Consider the following 19,439-nt stretch of genomic DNA (forward strand, 5'->3'; position numbering starts at 1 on the left):
TGCACTTTGCAAACTCAAACGCTTCCAGCTACAATAATGTTCATTCCATGCAACGTACAATATAAGTTAACCTACGATAGATTTTATTTAACAATATATGTAAAATCAAAATGACAGACACAAATCAATAATGTCTGAAAATAGTCACAACATTTATATTTTGACATTGATAATGGGCAACTAATCAAAGGGATTTACCGAACTACAATGACCATAAACCATCTCGCTACTGGTGGGAGCGCTTGTGATTGGACGACGGCAGACGATGGATAACGTGGCATTGGGGTGTCTGCGCGTGCGCAATGCACTTCTCACCGGCAGTGTCAAGATGGTGGCAATCAGAATGCAGTTTACACTTTATTTGGTGTTGCTTTTAAATGTTTACAACAGCTTTGTGTCCGCGTTGTATTTTCACATCGGCGAGACTGAAAAGAAATGCTTCATTGAAGAAATACCGGACGAAACTATGATTATAGGTTAGTAGGAAAAGAAGGTTTGACAGCCAAGTTTGTAGTTCCCGTTAAAGCTTAGCTCAGTGCTAACTAGCAAGATTGTCAGGTAAAGTTAATTATGGTTACCAGCTGGACTTTATCTCTTCTTAGTTAGCTGCTTCAACCAGTAAGAAATAAGTCGTAGATTCCTTTAAATAAACTCTGTGATATTTTACGACGAGTAAATGATTAAAAACTTAGGTTGCCAGAAAACTACTGGCTATGTGGGTTTACAAATCTGTGTCATTAATTACCCAGGAAACTACCGAACCCAGCTGTATGATAAGCAGAAAGAAGAGTATTTGCCTGCAACTCAAGGACTTGGAATGTTTGTGGAAGTGAAGGATCCAGACGAGAAGGTCAGCTTCAGGTTTTATTTGTAATATTTGTAGTCCAGCATGTTTGAATGAATCGTCCTGATTTGCTTTCTTATCTGGGTTTCAGGTGATCCTGTCCCGTCAGTATGGATCAGAAGGCAGGTTCACCTTCACCTCCCACACACCTGGAGAGCATCAGATCTGCTTGCACTCGAATTCCTCCAAATTCGCTCTGTTTGCCGGTGGAATGCTTGTAAGTTCTTATTTTTAAGTGCATAATAATAATTTTTTACCACCACCAATGTGCAGCATCCACCTGGATGATGCGACGGCTGCCTTATTGCGCCGGAACACCCACCACAGGGCTCTCACTAAATCCTTGATTCAGATCCGTTGGTGTGTCTTGTTGGTTTTGACGAAATCCTTGGTGTTTAAAGTCTTTACGAAACCTTTACCCTAACTCTAACCATATAAACTATCTATGGTTGTTAAACTTGCCTAAAACACGGTTGCGTGATGATGTCAGACTCGAAACGCCAATGATTTAGTGAGAGCCCCCACCACACACCAGTTTATGCTTATAGCATAGTGTCTTACTATATTCATATCTCCATTGCTGTATTTTTACTACATTTGGGAAGTATTGAAATCTTGTTTTCTATGTAGCGTGTTCACCTTGATATCCAAGTTGGTGAGCATACAAACAACTATGCAGAAATTGCAGCCAAAGACAAGCTCACAGAGTTGCAGCTACGTGTACGACAGCTGATGGAGCAGGTTGATCAGATCCAGAAAGAGCAGAACTATCAGAGGGTGAGTTTTTATAGATTTGAGAGTGGAGAACTGGATATTTTTTTGTGGACTAACTTTGATGAATGAATTTATGGTTTGTTAACAATTCTAGTATGGCTAGTAGGTCCGTGGTAAAAGCATGGCGCTAACAACGCCAAGGTTGTGGATTTGATCCCAGGCGATTGCACATACTTAGAAACAAATATATAGGATAATGTAATGTAAGTTGCTTTGGATAAAAACGTCTGCAACTATCACTAGTGTCTTGTAATTCACTTGAACTATGATCATGTAGATGTGCTTGAAATACTAGTTTTCTTTGCAAATATTGGTGTATTTCCCTGTGCTTATCTGAACGTTGTTGGGTTTTGTTACTTTCAGTATCGTGAGGAGCGCTTCAGACAGACCAGTGAGAGCACCAACCAGAGGGTTCTGTGGTGGTCCATCGTCCAGACACTCATCCTGGTGGCTATCGGATTTTGGCAAATGAGACATCTCAAGAGCTTCTTTGAAGCAAAGAAATTAGTATAGAACTGTGTTCTGGCTTTTGTTTTAATTGATACAGTACAAACTGCATTTTGTGTGAGGTCAAGACTGCTGAAAACCCGACATTCTCTCAGTCCAGGTCTCGCCCTAAATTCTTCTGTTAAATCCTGCATTGAGAGTTTTTTTTTCACATTGTTTGCTTCAGTGCCACACCCCACTGTAATGTGAATCTAAGTTCTGTTCAGATATAAATTACAGTTTGTTCTACCCTGTTAAAACCACTGACAGTTTAAGTAATTAACTGGATTTAAAGCGCATTGTATTATAGTGGTTCCTTTTTATTGTCTGGCCCCTTAATTTGTTACAATAATATTTAACATTTAAATAAGAAAAAAAACTATCAACTGTATCAAGCACTGCGAGTGTGATGTTTTTCTACATGAACTTGGATTATTTACCTAAACACTTACATTACAAAGAAAAAGACAAAAACAAGTTTATTCTGGTGGCAGGTGTAAGTGTCTTGTGTTATTGTTATGCAGTAATTAGTATGGTATTTAAAGTAAGTTTTTCTGAGTGAATGTTTCTTTTTTCTTTTACATTCTGAATACAGTTTTCTCCCGATATTTTAAAGCTTTTTGTGATCAAGGACACCTAGATCATATTAGTATTTTGCCTTGTTGCATATTGATAGCTACTGTCTTATTTACTTTGAACTTGTTTTAAATACATTTGTGTCAAATGCATTATACATCTAAATAAACAGCAAAAAGTGGCTATTAAAATGTAAAAGGTTGAAATATGCATAAAGCATTGATTTTTGAGTTTAGTATTTTTTTCATAAATAATATAAATTCCCTGTTTTCCGTTGTGGAAAATGTTTGATTAAATGAAAATGCACATACATTTTCTTAATTTCTCAGTTTTCTCTTCCTGTTTTCAAATCCTCAGATAAATTAATAGACCCTAAAAATAATAATCCTATTTATTTTTCTTCAAAGATGAAAGAAACACACTGCCCAGATTACACAATGTTTAATATTAACATAATTTCTTTGCTTTTTAAATTCTGCTTACTTTAGCTGGTGTCATCTCTTAAATTTGGTGTTGTATTTTCTTTTTAAAACCGTCTGTGTTTTAATTTTTTTAGGTTTTGATCACAGAATTGCATTGGTCTTATGTTATACAGGTTTAAAGTGTTTTGCCGTTGTCATTTATATGCAGTCACAGGGAAATGGATTTCAGTAGGGGTTGTGTTGTGTATGGACAATGGAGGGATTTTTGTTTTGGGTGAGAAATCTACCCACTCTTGCACTCATAAAGTTTCCTTTTCCCACCAGCATAGACTTGTAAAGATCAGAATCGTCTCCTCAAGAAAACTCTGATGTTGATATATACAGAATAAACATACAAATACCACTAAATATGCCTGGAAAACCACTTCTCAAGTAATTCCTTGTGTGTAGAATATACTGAAAAGACCTGACACCCTACAAACAAAAAATGTTTTCATGGTACAAATTGGTACAACTGGGTACAAACATGGTTATAAGTATTACACTTAATTTTTTTATTCGACTAAATAAGAAATAAGAGTTTCCTAAAAAACTTAAGGGTACAATACACTACAAGAGTTTTGCCTGGATTTTCTGGTCTTGTTGCAGAAAGTCTTTGCCAGTCTGCAGATTTGATCAGTTAGTGTGTTTCTATCTGAAACTTTCAAAACGTCTGCAAGTGTATGATATCTAGTTTAAAAAAATCTGTTCAGATTTTAAAAGTATTTTAGTGCATTCGAGTCATTAAACGTTAAAATGTTTTCACCTTCGCTCAGGTCACAAAATCCTAGGAACTTTCTGTCGTTCGCTGTTTCCCGGGGAATATTTCTAGAGCGGACTAAACGACAACAGCCAGCGTGTGATTTTTCTCTCTTTTGTCACACTTCTCCGTCAAGTTTGTAAATGTTTTTCAGCATTGACACGTCGTTTAAAATGAACGGAAACCAAACAGTATGTTCACGGTTTATAACACACGTGTAATTCCGACACCTGTTTTGTTCTTAAATCGTTAGACGATACAGCTCGTGCTGTGCGCTTATTTATCGCACCGTTATGAGTGACGTGTAACTACAACCATTAGACAAGAAAACAAGAGAAATAAACAATGATTTGGGCGAATCGTTACTTTTTATGAGATTATTTGTTCGGTGTTTCATCGGCCTTGAAAGACATCACCCCGAGGTGACGGGGTAACTAAAACCATGTTATTTAAAGTTGTTGGTTATTCGTGATGGAGAGAAGCAAAAAGACTATTGGAATGCGAAATGGTACACGCGATTTTAACGCGTAGATGACGCCGTCATACGCAACACAAGTCGTGTCGGTGAATTATATGTGAAGATATTACAATCTGCCTAAGTGTGAGACTGAAAGGCACAAAGATGATGTACTCTTCACGCAGAAAACCAGTACTGTATTTTAAAGAGGATCGAAGGTAAGGATGTGTTTTAATGTATGTTTTATCACAGTACAAATCTATTCCGGTATATTGTCCAATCGTTTAGACAGGACGGTGTTTGCATAACCATCTGTTGTGAATAATAAAGTTAAACGTAATCTTCGTTTACTTGCGGATGTTTAATGTGTTTCATAATTTCAAGAAGTGAAAGTCCAAGGGTACGTCATCATGGAGATGTTTAGTGAGTATAAAGCATAGTGTGTCATTTAGGAGTGTGTAGAGTTTAAATGAGACAATGCTTGCTGTTATATATTGTGGGCTAACTACAAGTTTGAGATACAAAACACTCATTCTAACTATTTTATGAATGTATAATTGAACGTGTCTGAAACTGCATCCAAATAACCATAAACACTGATTTGCGAAGGGTGTTGTCGTATCAAAATCTGACTCCCGTCAGATTGACTCCCTTGTTTTCAAAGGTTAGGATTATGTGTGGGGGCGGGCTTTAGAGAAAGGGTCCAATCGCAAAGCGGCATCCTACGAGAATGAACCAATCAGAAGTAGGGGAGTCTAAATCTCACGGGGAGTCGAAATTCGGTACAACAGTGTTGCCTGTATGTTCAATAAAACTTGACTTGATTTATTCCAGTTAGTTTTGATCCACGCATTTATGCTTTCAGTTTTCTATCGAGGAAATGCACCATCTGGAAACTCTTCGGGCTCTGCATACTGTTAGTTTTGGTGTCTCTTCTATGGGTGCAGCTGACTTGTTCAGGAGACATGAATCAGGTTTCTGGGTACAGCCACGTACCTCACCAGCCCTGTCCTGTAGAGAGACAAGCCTCTTCTGTTGATGACCCCTCCTGGGGCCCGCACAAAATGGCCCTCATCGTTCCATTCCGAGAACGCTTCGAAGAGATACTTGTATTTGTGCCGTACATGCACGCTTTCCTCAATAAAAAGAAAATACTGCACAGGATATTTATTATAAACCAAGTGGATCACTTTCGGTGAGTGTTTTTTCAAATGTCAAAATTTCTTGTGTGTTTTAATGAGCGATCACATCTTTACACCGGAAATAGTGTGAGTTTGTGGTGTTCACTGTAATCTTTGTTCCTCATAATGAATTTAATCTCTTAAAGCATCTCAGGAAGTGGTTTACCATGGTACAATACAATGGGGTTTATATCTGAATTGATGTCTTTCAGATTTAATCGAGCTTCACTTATTAATGTTGGCTACATGGAGAGTGGCAATGACACGGACTACATTGCAATGCACGATGTGGATTTGTTGCCTCAAAATGAGGATCTAGATTATGGATTTCCAGAGGAGGGACCTTTTCATGTGGCCTCACCTGAGCTTCATCCTTTATATCATTATAAGACTTATGTGGGTGGGATTTTGCTGCTCACAAAGAAACATTATCAGATGGTAAATACTACTATTCTTATTTTTTTAAATGTTATTTGCTTTTCACAGTGTGAACTGTTAACAAAGCATGCTTTACTGAAAGGGATATTTCTCCCAAAAAGGAAAATTCTGTCATGAATTACTCGCCTTCAAGTTGTTTCAAAATTGATCAATATGTATGTGGTGTTTGGTTGAACACAAAGATATTTGGAATTTTGCAAATGACAGTTCTGGGGAACCATGGAATACCATAATAGAAAGTTATTGTATAGTTCTGTTAAACACAAAATATATTTTGAGTAATTTAGGAAAACAACCCGATCTGAAGCACCTTTGACTACCATTTAAATTGTTCCTACTATGGTAGTCAATGATACCCCAGAAATGTCGGTTGCTTACATACTTCCATTAATCTTTCTTTGTGTTCAGAACAAAGAAATGTATCCAGGTTTGAAACATCTTGAGGGTGAGTAATTCATGACATAATTTCATTTCTATGTGGTCCCTTTAACTTTGAAAATGTTTTTCAGTTTAAATTTGTCTGCGATTCAATGTGCTTTTAATTTCTTCCTTAAGTGCAATGGAATGTCAAATCGCTTTTGGGGATGGGGAAGAGAAGATGACGAATTCTTCAGAAGACTTAAAAAAGCTGATCTTCAGGTAAAAAAAGAGCAGAAAGCCGAACATATTTGCTTCTGAGCAAGAGCAAGAATATACATTTGACATTTAAGAGCCCTGTAATGTGTATATCTGGTTTTACAAATCACTTAATGAATAATTTAAATACATTATTTGTTAAATCTATTCAGCTTTTTAGGCCAAAGGGTATTACTACAGGAACTAAAACATTCCAGCATATCCATGATCCGGCTTGGAGGAAGAGAGATCAGAAAAGGATCGCTTCACAAAAGCAGGTAGAAACTTTTATATCATACACAAAGCTACTTTGGGCTGTACCGTATTTTTACAGACTTTTGTATTTTGATATTATATCTTTATATTACATTTACTAATTGTATTGCCCTTAAAACATTTTAACCAAATATATTTGTAATATATTGAAATATCTATAATTTAGAGTTATGAAAGCAATTATAGCCTCTGTTAGCCTATTTGTAGACTCAAATGGAGCAGTCAGGTTACAAACATCTTGTTTTAATAACCATGTTTTGCATAGCAGCATTGGATTTTGAATTCACATCGAATTTGTCCATTATTCTTGTATGCCAGGAGCAGTTCAAGATAGACCCAGAAGGGGGCCTAACTAACCTCGAGTACAAGGTGGAGTCCAGACAGGAACTGACTATCAGTGGAGCTCCCTGTACTGTCATCAGCACCTCTCTCCAGTGTGATCTCAACCAGACTCCATGGTGCCAGTTCAGCTGATATGCTTAAGCAGAACCTGTGCAGCTACAGCTATAGCTACAATGGTGCCAAGTATCTGTCTATGGTGACAGCAAACCATTTATCTTGATCATCTAACCAAAAGGACTTGAATTATTTGGGGAAATTAGCCTTTATTTTTCTAGAACAATGTTATTTACTTCATCCGCAATGATATGCTGGCAGCACAACTCTTCTCATTTTGACCCATGTCAGGTTCTGCAACATTGCAAATATGGGCATTCAAATGTCAGATTTTCGATGGTGAGTTGTACCATATTTTGGTCGTAATGGGTGGCCTGTTTTGGACTTCTTCCTCATAGTGCAATTGTGAGTGTTTGCTCAGTCTTACCAGCAGAAATATTTTTGTTTTGTTTGCTTGAATTTAGAATTTTCAGCATTATTCCTAGGATCTGTGTCTTCAAAAAGACAATATTATATATCAAACTGGTTTAAGGGTACTTTTTATTTGCACATTGGTTCAGTATTTGTATATAAAAATAATTTACTCAGTTTCTTCTTGGTGTAATTCAGAATGCATGGAATGCGGTTGATCTTACATTGACTGGACTCTAAGGACCTTTTTAACTGGGAGCATGAAGCTGTGTCCAAAAACTAAATTTTTTAGAGAAACGGAAATAAAATTCTGACACAAATGCCTGAACAAACTGTGCATCATTACTCTGTCCATACTATAATATGGAGATATAAATTGTGTTGTTATGTTAAGAATTTTAGGGTCCAAATGCAATATGTGATGTTATAAATGCAATGCGTTTTCGCTAACCAATCTAAATCGGCTTGTTTTAAAACTGTTGACCGTATTTATTGTTGTAGTCCGAATCTGCTTAATTTGTCGGTTTAACATTACTGATATTATTCCCAGTAACTATATCTTTGAGAAGCTTTATTTTTTTAATAGTATTCCTATGGTACGATGCCAAATTTAACATGATATTTAACCATACACTAAGATGAAATTGACGGGACTGTTGATACATGTGCACAACTTTCACATGTTCTGAAGATGAATTCACTGAAACCAATGGAGCAGTCGGTTGTTACTTTAAGTTTGAGGTGTAATCACATTGTAGAAGGTTATTTACACACAGTCTATGTGACATATAAGATTTGATCCGTACGCACAGCCTCTTTACTCCGTGGCATTTTTGGGCCTATTTATTTTATAATCAGATCTTCCATGCCGCACTTTTATATTCCCTTTATTACGTAAAAGCGAAAACACACAATTTTGCTCGATCACAGTTGTGTTGTCGACTATTATTTACCTTGGTGTCTTAGTTGTTTATAGAATCTCCTCTCTTTAAAATAATAAACGTTCTGTCCATTTTGAAGCGACGCATAGACATTGGCTGATTGAAATGTTAATGTTAAAAACGTGAGAAATTAAGAAAGGTTTACAAGAACAGTTTACACAAAGTGTTTTAATCATTTATTCACACTTACACAATAAGGCTATATTTAAAGAAACGTTGTGGTGTTTTGTGTACACAGTGGAAGTCAATGGGGCACAACAATGTTTAACGTTTTCAAAATATCATCTTTTGTGTTCTGCAGAAGAAAATCATACAGGTTCTGATCTGAATGACATGAGGATGAGTAGCCTAAATGATAAAATAATTTTAGTTTTCGGTGATTTATCGCATTAAGGATTATGCCTACGTTATATAGCCTTTTAAAAATAACGTTTGTCTAGAATGTTTTACGTTATTCATTTATTTCTTGAAACGGATTTTCAGACCGTAACAATTATTTTGACGCATTATAGAATAAAACCTGTCAAGCCGCAGCGACAGTAATGTTTTTAAGCAGTAGAGGGCGTTGTTTGTTAAGGTACAGAAAACCAATTTGTGGTCATTTGTAAGCAGTGAATATGAATAAGTACATTACATGTTTTAGAACTAGCCTTGGAAGTGTATTAAACTTTTTCCTGGCACGTGTAACAGGATGCAATGCAAACACCAACCTTAACTAAATGATTGTAGCCTAATATATTAACTTAATATTGATTATCTAGCCTACATTTAATTTGCCCATCAACATGACTTGTGTCTCACCGTAGTTGCCTTTTGGCGTATTAATATTTAATTTGTATCTTTATTTGTCTTTTTTTAACAGGGTATTCGTGAGCAAGATCATTTTCATCATTGATTGATGGTCATCCATTTCATTTGCCCTCTCAAAATCAACTAATGACCAGTAAAATAACCAATCGTGGCTTCTCCGTGTTCAAAGAGGGGTTAACACCAGTTAGTTCCAGGCAGGGGAACAATAATCACATTTCAACTCGCCTTCACACCCGGAGTGCTTACAAAACTCCAACTGTTATTGCCTTTCAGCTGCGCACAATCTGCAATCAATTGCCAGAGGCAAAATTAATAGATGTTAATGGTCATTTGTATTTGAGGCAAAGGGGACAAAATTGGCCAGAGAAAGCTATTAATTATATGCAGAGGGACTGAGAAGGCAGGCACAAGAGGGCTGGAGACGGTCTGCTTTGGGGCTCAATGGGGTCTGTGCCCTGCGTGGTTCACATGGGTTTCCGCTGTGTGGATTGTGAAAGGCCCGAGCAGGGGGGCTTTTGTGTGGTTCCTGAGCCACGATTGTTCCTTCTGAAAAGGGTGACATCTGTCCGGGGTTTCCGAGACTCTGATCCACCCCATTAGTCTCCATCCTCTCTCAACAACTTATTACGTTTGTAACTGACAAATGAGACAAGGAGAGGCAATCGAGACATGTCAAGCCGCGAGATCAATGCCCCGTTCCCTTGATCTGTGTCTGCTTTATTAAGACACCTTCATAAACTAACTGAGACTCCCGTGTTCTCTTGTCGTGGTGACGACTTCTCAGTAAAATCAAAAACAGGATTATTTTCCGTATACATTGCAGTCAGATTTTACGCACAAGTGAAAGTGCTATATTCTCAAACAATTTCAATCAAACGTATCTGCTATATATTTAGCAAGCAATGCCTTTTAATGAGCTTTATTGTGTTTTCATTAAACAACACAACATCAACATTCTTAATATCAATAATAAAAATAACAACCACATCAATAATGATAATTCAATTATTATTATAACATGAATAATAATAATAATGATATTAATAACAAAAAGTAATAATGCATAGCATTTTATATGCATATTATTATATTAATAAACTATTACAGTGGTTTTAACAGATTTATATATCTTTAATAATAGCAAAGTGCTTTATTGACTTCAATGTGTTAGAAACGTCAGAAACGTAATAACTAAGTCTTAATGCATAAAACGCATTAGCACCTTTTCACATCTTCTAAGTAGTAGGTTATCTAAAGACTATTTATAAACTAAATAATTTGTGAATAATTAGTAGTAAAAACAAATATTAATTTTGAGGTTTTTGGTTTTAGATGAAAAAAAGAATCATTTATAAATAATATCTAAATACGAATGATGCATCCATTTAGTTACAATTCGGATGAATGAGAAAGTCCTCAAGCTAAACAAAAAATATCTAGCAAAATGTACATTTATGAAACTTCTTCCAGCACACGATTGGGTCAAATAGGACCGACCCAACCGTTTGGTTAAATTACCCTAGAATGTTCGCCAGGGTTTAATCTTATTAGATATAATCATAGGTTTAAACAACTAATTAAAGAACATCATTAGACTAATAATAATAATAATATATTATATATTTAGTTTAATAACACATTAGATTCAATTTCCAAGCTTCACCTGTTATCATTTTATTTTAGAAACATATAAAAATAATATTTTCAACCTTATTTTAAAACCAATAATATCAGCTTGCTGTTTAAACACAGATTTACTTCGACCAACACAAAATGGCTGTGATTTACTGTTAGCGCCTGTACTTGTGCGCATGCGCACCACACCTCTCGCTCGCAGATCTGCGAGCAGGTATAGAAGTTGGCTCATGACAAGTCAAAAGCTGACGGATCATCGATCATAAGACCTCGCAGCGCCGAAACTGATGCCCGCTTCATATACGCAACGGACCACAGAGACACAGCTGACGGTTTATTAGGTTCATTCAGAAAAGCGTGAGAAGAACACTGAGTTGATTTCAGTAGGCTATAACTGCAATCACTCAAGCCTGGAAACTGACAGAATCTGAACTCGTCTCTATTTCCAGCTTTGGAGTTATATTGCAACCCACGAGATTCACAGAGCAAAGGAACCTTATGAAGTTATGGATTGTGGAGGGACTATGGCAATGTAAGAATTATTTTTTGTGGGTTTGTCAAACGTGTGTTCATCCCATCATCGGCTTCAGAGTGAATCCCGAGGTCACCCGAGCCTCACCTGTATAAGCATCTGTCTTTTTTATTTAACTGAGTATTTTCATAGCTGATCACAATGTTCCAGCACAACAAGAAGTGCTTCACGATCGAATCTCTCGTGGGCAAAGACGCAAATTCGCCAAGCGCTGCCGCGGATGAGCCCATCAGACCCACGGCTTTGAGATTTTCTGAATCCATCCATCCATCGCCCTTTGGGAGCTGCTTCCAGAACTCAGGCAGATCACTGTACAGCAGCAGCCCGGAGATGATGTTCACAGACCCGACCTCTCATTCCACCAACTCTGGCCTGTCTCTGCGGCACCTTCAGATTCCCACACAGCCTTTCTTCAGTCCTCATCAGAGGGACACTTTGAACTTCTACCCCTGGGTACTGAGGAACAGATATCTCGGACACCGGTTCCAAGGTAAGCGACAGTTTGATGAACTCTTGTCAATTTTGTTGGAATTGAGAGAAAATAAACATTGAAAATAATTCACGCTATATAAAGTTCAGAAAAGACTGACAATTTAACGCGCTTTAACGTTTGGATAAAAACGAAAATATTCAACATGTTTTAAGAATGGTTATTTATACTTACTTCAGTACTTACTTGCCCATATTGTTTGTAAAATGTTGTCGTAATCGTTTTTAAATATTGTTAATTTGACGCGTACGGGACATATCTACTATGTCGCTCAGTTATATTGTTTATTTTTCTTTATTATTATTATTATTTTGTTTAGCTTTTTTCGATTATTTACTTTGAAGAATGCAAATCATACTCTGCAACAGAGATTTCTCCGTTATTAAAATTTAATTTAAGGAGTACATTATTATCTAAATAACCAAATAACAAACCCAAGCTGCAAATAATTCTTAAATAAATATTATTGTTGGGTCAGAAGGAAGACTTATTGTTCTTGACCACAATTGTTCACATAATAGAGAAGCGGAATATTCAGTCACATTAAAACGGTTTTCATTTTTGCCTAACATTTTTCAGTTGTTACTGTCCAGATGAATGTACGCGATTCATCAATAAAATTATCTATGCTTTTCGATATAAGCTGATAATTGAGGAGACTTAACTGCTGTTTATAAATTAGTTTTCTTCATTAACCGTGAACATTTAGATGAATTCAACTTTTTAGAATGTAAAGATTTTTATTTAGCCTATACAAATGTTCACAATTTGAAATGTAATATTTAAAGGAGAAAATGTTAATATTTTTTACTTACAGATGCACCATTTTTTACACTATTATCAGTTTAAATAAACACACGTGTACACAAAACGTAATAAATTATATTACATTACTTTACATAATGTCGATAAGTTAAAATAATTATGATTACAGATTTAAAATCTGGGGGTTTTATGTGTGGTCAGTGTGCTACCGGAAACTTTCCTCTTTGTTGGCAAGTTTTTTTTAAAGAGAACATGGCTGGTCAACTTTTAAAATAAAAAATTACGATAATGCAAACGTTTATAATAACGACATATTGTACAAAACAACAAACATTTCCTGTTAAAAATGTTAAAAGGTAGCTGTATATATACAACATTGTCAATTTCATCATAACTACAGCAAAAATGAAAGGGAAAAAATCCCAAATCCTTTGAAAAGTGTAATTGATATTGTGTGGCCCTATTTACCAGGCAATTTGTTAAAGCAGCATCAATAGCTCAGGCTGCTCTTGCTTATTAACTCATTGGATGTCTGTGATGGAAAGCCCAGCCACATTAGGTGTGCATTTAGGGTGCTGAGCTATACCACAGTCCTCGGGGGCATTACGTAGGTAATTGGTGGAAGTCAGAGGTTGTTGTCACTATTACTCAGATCCGGGGTTCAGATAGAGCCTCTTTTGTTTACACGCAGAACAGATCCACTCACTGAAGGTGTCCAATAACCTAGGAAACTACTGTTTAGACAAGACTAAATACAGCGGAGGGGATTGGGTGGGAAAGGATCCCCTATCGAGTAGGGTGTCACTTTTTTGTCCACGCTAATGTGTGCATGGGTTTTAACTCTTAGCACTTCCTGAAGGGGAAAGAGATGAGTCCCCGTCCTCAGATCCGTCATGCGGGACAAGGTAAACAGGATCCCAGAGCGGCCTGCTGTTGTACATGAGCAGAGTGTTTTGGGTGCGTTAAACAGATTACGGTGCTGGTAAAAACAGAAGAGAGGGGTCAGACAGTCTAGATCAGACGTCATTGTGCTAATGCGTTACGTTCTCAGGTGACAATAAAAAACAGTGAGGTTCCGGATATATCCGGGTGTCATTGCACTTTGCTGCTTTTACCTTTTTTGAGGCCTTATTTAAATTTTTTGTTGAGCCATGCAGAAAGATCATCTTCAGATTTAAGAGGCAACGTGACTGAGTGCATTCAGTCTGTAGAAGAGACCAAAGGCTGCAGTGTCTTTATTTCCCACTACAGATCACCCATCTCCCTGCTTCTAATGAGAACTGCACTGACAAGACCAAGCTTGTTTGTGCCAAGGGAATGGTAGTAAAGCTGATCTGGGTGCCATCTGGTTCCCTTTTCCTCACGTCGGGGGCTTTCTTGACTTGGATAGGCCAGTGTGTGTTTGAGTCCAAACCCCCGGAGGGTCTCCCGGCTCTTCAGGAGGCTCGAGTCTCCGTCAATGTTCTGGCCTGCTAGTCTGATCCACCACCTCTCTCGAGAGACTCGGAGGTGATGCGACACATGGTGATGATGCCAGACCGAGAGTACGGCTGCAGAGCTGAGTGTTCCAAAATAAGATCTTGATCATTTTTCTTAGGCGGAGTGAAGTCGAAGTTTTTAACCGTTGACGGTGAGGTCGTTTTTGGTTGGTTTGGCGCTCAGTGCACCTTGAGAAAGGTTTAAGGAGTGCTTTTCAACACCTTCAAGTTGCGTCAAAGTCATTATTTACATTCTTCCACCCTACCGCTCCCGTTTCTGCTCAGAGATCCCTACATTGTTTTTGCCTCTGGTTCTTCAAAGCGTTTTCAGCACGCCAGCTGAAAGCAGTTGTCAATGACAGTCCCGTGACAGAAAATATGCACCTTTTACTAAAATGGAAGTAAAGAGCGTGCTTAATTGGGACCTTTAAGAAGTCTGTTATTGAAGGCTTTTACCGAAGTAGCCCATACAAACAAACACCTTCAATGTTCCAGTTGGACACAGACGTTTGTCTTTTTCACATTAGGAAGAGTAGAAATTCACGTCTGATGACGACTTTTATGATGCACGGCTTCTGTGTGATGGATTTATACACTTCAGAAAGGAGTTAGTTCAAAGCTATTGTCTGCAGATGAAGGGTTGGTTTCGGAGTTTTTAAAGAGACTTAAAGTCCAAGGAACCTCATTCTAATCCTCTTTTCATCTTCTGGTGATGCCATTAGTAATCCTTTGTGTAGGGAATTGGTACATCATCGTGTTTCCTTTGAAGATCAGTGTTAACATTTGAATGGGTTCTTGTGAACTGAAATTTTATTGGTTGCAATCTGGTAGGCAATCTAAATTTGTGGTTGGACGATTTATTATGATTATGTCTGAAAGTATTCCTGGTTGACTGAATGTATTAAATTGTACTAAAACTTTCAGTTTTTAACAATTAACACTGGCAGTCTAGGCATCTTGAAGGCCCGAGTTTGGACACGAACCATGCAGCCACATTCATAAATTCAGACAGTTGATGCTGTGATAACCTGTCGTTGTTGAGACAAACATCTATTGGAAGGAGTTTGCATGTTACTGATGTACATTTGCGGTTGCACACCTGATGCGAACGTTGACACATATTGGTTAGTTTTCATTCACAAAAGATCATGGTCTGTCACTTCTGCGCTCTATACAATCCACACTGTAACCGCTGCGAAAGATCATTTTGTTTATACGTGATTGCGGTCATCTTCTTTTTGAATTTCCTTTCAAGCTTGGCTCTCCAAACACTGCAGTGGTCACGTAAATTACACATCCATTTGTTTATGAAAAATGTTTTCATCGTTTCGTCTGTTTGCAATAAACGGCAAATGTATTCTTCCGTGCAGATGTCATCTGTGGTGAAGCAAACATCACGCTTGCCCCAAAACCGATAAAGACAATATTTTACTATTGCCGCACGTTGAATTAAATCAGACCAAATGTAGGGGATTTAGATTTGCTTAACTGACAATTAATATATTCATTTCAATTGTTTTGCGCCCTTGACCTTGGATGTTTATCTGTGATTCAAGAGCGATATGTCAAAGCCCTATATTTGTATGAAAATCAGCATAATGCCACATACGGGGACCGAAGATTAAAGACTTTTCTTTGAATGCACAGAAAGCTTCAGTTGGTCTGAATGATGAGGTGCGAACGCACTTCACATCACTCGTGTATGAAACCAATGTGGAATTATTCAAATCAACTCATGTTGCTCTCAATTAGGACACGCAATCCTGCTTGGATGGATGTGCATGTTAACAAATGAATGTAAATGCTAATGAATATACAGCCACTAAAAATGTAAAAGACCATTCCAAATTTTCATTTAATCAGCAGTTCATTTCTAGAATGTATTGTGGTCTTTCCAGTCCAGTGTCTGTTGAATCTCAATAAAATCAAACCTCAGGAGTGACATAAAGTCATACAACAGCAATGTGTAAGACTGAAAGCATGACAACACACATGAAAACTGTGATAAAAATGTACAAAGTCATGTACAAATACCGTTGTATTGCTTTAAAGTGAATATATGAACTTGTTTTCTTTGCATTATTTAGTCTGCAAAAATACACAGCATCGTATCTGATATTTTGACCTGTTTCTCCAGTTTTCATTTTGTGCAAATAAACGCAAACAGAAAAAAATATTATCTTACCTGAACCCATACAAATGGTCGTTTTAAAATGATTTTACTTTTATTTTGAAATGGTCTCCTAATCTTTCACTTGGCTGTATTTGAAAATATAAATGTAATCGTTGCCATAGGATAGGGATGCACTGATCAATCTATTTTAGATTCTTTATAAAATCTTGTAAATGTGTTTTTGTTATCTCATTCTGCCTCACTAACATCTTCCTCCTCCTCCTCTCCAGGTGAGGATAGTAGCCCAGAAAACCTCCTGCTACACGGGCCCTTCTCCCGCAAGCCTAAGCGCATCCGTACGGCCTTCTCCCCATCGCAGTTGCTACGGCTGGAACATGCCTTTGAGAAGAATCATTACGTGGTGGGTACCGAGCGGAAGCAGCTGGCCAACGTGTTGTGCCTGACAGAAACACAGGTAAGGGAGCCAGAGGCATCAGGGTCACTCCCTACGGCTGCATTCCACCACACTGAGATCGCTGACACTGCGGGATGTGAGCACACAGACAGTATGCTCATCTAGGCCTCTGACAGAGTTTCCTCATAGGACGGAAGTCATTTGTCACGCATCGCCTTGGGATAGACCAGATAAATACGTTCAGCATGGGTTTATTGGTTTATTTCACAATCGGCTTTGTATACGTGTTCAGGATTGTTAACCTTGAGCAATAGCTGTTGTGACATATCGTGGGGTCCATGACGTCTGATAAGTCTCCTTTGAAATATATGATGTAAAAGACATAACAAAAATATTATGCACAGTTTCTGGGGCGGGACATTCTCAAACCGCGGTGGCGTAAAGTGGATAACGTTTTTGCACATGAACTTGAATGTGTGACTTATTTCATTTCTTTAGATCATCTTTTAACAATTTTATAAATTTTAAGGGATAATTGTTAGTATAAAATTTGAACTTAAATAATGGTCTTAGACTTTTGGACCCCATTGTATATACAATAACAACGCAGAGAGACTATATGTAATTTATGTTTATTGGTAATTAAAATGTTTAAATATAGTAAAATAATAATCAGATACATTTGAGAAATGCTTTCCAACTTTTTAGAAAAGTTCTTAATTTTCACTGCGCATATTTTTTTTAAGCAGAAATAAACGGAATAAACACGCACCATGAAGTTAGCTTTTTCTTTATATTTCCTCGGCACTATTTTGCTGTCTATTACCTGTTAAACTAAAACAGTGTTTCTGTTTTTCTCTTGTTAAGGTGAAGGTCTGGTTCCAAAACAGAAGAACCAAGCACAAGAGACAGAAGCTGGAGGAAGAGTCACCAGATTCTCAGCAGAAAAGAAAAGGCAACCAGCATGTGAGTCGCTGGCGGGTAGCCACTCAGCAGGGCAGCTCCGAGGACATTGACGTCATTTCTGAAGACTGATATTAAACAGCCTCTGTTGAGTAATAAACCATCGATCGTGATGGTGGATCTCTACAACTCAGAAAAAACACATTTCTTGAACTCGACTTGTAAACTAAGGAAATGAGTCAGAACTATGCAGTTGGCTAACTGTGACTTCTGATCGTGCACAACAGAACATAGGATGCCAACGGCTGAACTGCTTTTAAAGACTTGATTGTAAGACTTCTGTATGCAATACACAAGGACCTCTTCATTTGGATCTCATTCCATCTTAGAGCAATGAAGACATTTTTCTACCTTTTTTTATTGTCACCTGTTACTATCAGTCAAAACATTTCTATTATATTGTAGTATGTTGGGTGATACAAATAATAATAAATAAACACACCACTAGATGTTTTTTAATATCAGATTGGTACAGATTATCACAGACCACAATGACTAACAATGACTGGTCAGCCCAGTAATTGAAATATCGCTCATCTAAGTAAAACTTTAAGGAAAACTCAAGGTGGTTAAAAACCTCACAGCCAGATAGGTTTGTCTTTTTAGAGTATCACTAGTGCAGTTTAACATTCAAAATGGTTCTATTTATTCTGAATGAACATTTGTTTCTATGCATTTGAGCTCCGAACCCAAAATTGTATTTTGTATTTTACATATGGGTAAAAGCTTACATCACTGAAGATTTTCCATGCTGTTTTGTGTGAACATTATTTTTCTTTCCTTGTTTTTATAATTTTGACATCGCAGTGGCTCTTGAGTCTGCGAGCTAGAGAAACTTAAATATTTTCTTCCTACACTCACACGACTAAGAAAAGAGAAAATAACTGCAGTCTAACCTCTAAGACCCAGAATGGTTTGTAGCACTTCATAGCAGATTTTTTTTTTGGGGGGGTTTTCATTAAGGTGGTAAGCACTGCAATCTTATCCGTTTGCCTTCATTGTTCACAAATTTTGTTATGTGTTTAACCTTTTTCTGCAAACTGTTAGATAATAAAAAACTTTAACCTAATTATTCTTTGGACTTTTTTTATTGTGTGTTTTGCATATCATTTTTTATATAGAACATTTTACAAACAGGAACAATAATATGATATTATTCAGAACAGGTGCTTATTGAGGAGTGAATGGTGTTTTAGGGCAAGTTAGAACAGAAACAGAAAGCTATCATTAGTCAGAAATCTGTCCAATAATTGAATAGCTACATTCCCACAAATCCTCTAACAACTAAATACAAACATCAACGTTTTTGGATGTCACACCACAACCAATTTATAAACAAAACAATCACTTTCATTGGAGTTGTCACCATAACATTTGAAAATATTTCCTTGTTTGTTTTATTTAAACTGTAGCATTTCACTGTTCACTTATCTGCAAACCACATTGTAAAAACATCATATAAATAACGTGTATCTATATATCAGTCTTCAGAAGTTTCAAGCTGTAAAAACGAACCAATGTCACCTTTGTATTGTAATTTACACCTGTTAATCATCAAGGCCCACACTGATATAAATATATTAAATACGCAACATTCCGTCACCTTAGTTCACACAGACATT

The 19,439-nt window shown here is 37.0% G+C and overlaps 3 protein-coding genes across 4 annotated transcripts; all 3 read left to right on the forward strand.

Annotated features, from left to right (window-relative positions):
- Window positions 1-219: 219 nt before the first annotated feature.
- On the forward strand, window positions 220-3,648 carry tmed9 (transmembrane p24 trafficking protein 9). Its single transcript, XM_079479335.1, has 5 exons — window positions 220-476; window positions 750-850; window positions 936-1,061; window positions 1,475-1,621; window positions 1,982-3,648. The coding sequence occupies exons 1-5, from the start codon at window positions 266-268 to the stop codon at window positions 2,129-2,131; spliced, it is 735 nt and encodes a 244-aa protein (XP_079335461.1). The 5' UTR covers window positions 220-265; the 3' UTR covers window positions 2,132-3,648.
- Window positions 3,649-3,911: 263 nt separating this feature from the next.
- On the forward strand, window positions 3,912-8,696 carry b4galt7 (xylosylprotein beta 1,4-galactosyltransferase, polypeptide 7 (galactosyltransferase I)). Of its 2 annotated transcripts, none has more exons than XM_079479474.1 (6): window positions 3,912-4,576; window positions 5,224-5,553; window positions 5,752-5,977; window positions 6,533-6,616; window positions 6,766-6,870; window positions 7,187-8,696. In XM_079479474.1, the coding sequence occupies exons 1-6, from the start codon at window positions 4,524-4,526 to the stop codon at window positions 7,340-7,342; spliced, it is 954 nt and encodes a 317-aa protein (XP_079335600.1). In that variant the 5' UTR covers window positions 3,912-4,523; the 3' UTR covers window positions 7,343-8,696. The 2 variants fall into 2 exon arrangements, with proteins under 2 accessions (XP_079335600.1, XP_079335601.1); XM_079479475.1 differs by lacking the exon at window positions 3,912-4,576 and adding an exon at window positions 5,066-5,140 and having other exon boundaries at window positions 7,187-8,690.
- Window positions 8,697-11,302: 2,606 nt separating this feature from the next.
- On the forward strand, window positions 11,303-18,884 carry emx3 (empty spiracles homeobox 3). Its single transcript, XM_079480637.1, has 3 exons — window positions 11,303-12,083; window positions 16,730-16,914; window positions 17,722-18,884. The coding sequence occupies exons 1-3, from the start codon at window positions 11,735-11,737 to the stop codon at window positions 17,887-17,889; spliced, it is 702 nt and encodes a 233-aa protein (XP_079336763.1). The 5' UTR covers window positions 11,303-11,734; the 3' UTR covers window positions 17,890-18,884.
- Window positions 18,885-19,439: the final 555 nt, after the last annotated feature.

Source organism: Barbatula barbatula, assembly GCF_947034865.1.
Source record: "Barbatula barbatula genome assembly, chromosome: 18".
Classification (NCBI taxonomy): domain Eukaryota; kingdom Metazoa; phylum Chordata; class Actinopteri; order Cypriniformes; family Nemacheilidae; genus Barbatula; species Barbatula barbatula.

Bases quoted from the DNA above. Each gene is read 5' to 3' on its own strand.
- tmed9 (XM_079479335.1), top strand. From the start codon at position 266: ATGGATAACGTGGCATTGGGGTGTCTGCGCGTGCGCAATGCACTTCTC. The intron at 851-935 runs GTCAGCTTCAGG...TCTGGGTTTCAG, and splicing joins TGAAGGATCCAGACGAGAAG to GTGATCCTGTCCCGTCAGTA. The intron at 1,622-1,981 runs GTGAGTTTTTAT...TGTTACTTTCAG, and splicing joins AAGAGCAGAACTATCAGAGG to TATCGTGAGGAGCGCTTCAG.
- b4galt7 (XM_079479474.1), top strand. From the start codon at position 4,524: ATGATGTACTCTTCACGCAGAAAACCAGTACTGTATTTTAAAGAGGAT. The intron at 5,978-6,532 runs GTAAATACTACT...TTCTTCCTTAAG, and splicing joins CAAAGAAACATTATCAGATG to TGCAATGGAATGTCAAATCG. The intron at 6,871-7,186 runs GTAGAAACTTTT...CTTGTATGCCAG, and splicing joins GGATCGCTTCACAAAAGCAG to GAGCAGTTCAAGATAGACCC.
- emx3 (XM_079480637.1), top strand. From the start codon at position 11,735: ATGTTCCAGCACAACAAGAAGTGCTTCACGATCGAATCTCTCGTGGGC. The intron at 12,084-16,729 runs GTAAGCGACAGT...CCTCCTCTCCAG, and splicing joins TCTCGGACACCGGTTCCAAG to GTGAGGATAGTAGCCCAGAA. The intron at 16,915-17,721 runs GTAAGGGAGCCA...TCTCTTGTTAAG, and splicing joins TGTGCCTGACAGAAACACAG to GTGAAGGTCTGGTTCCAAAA.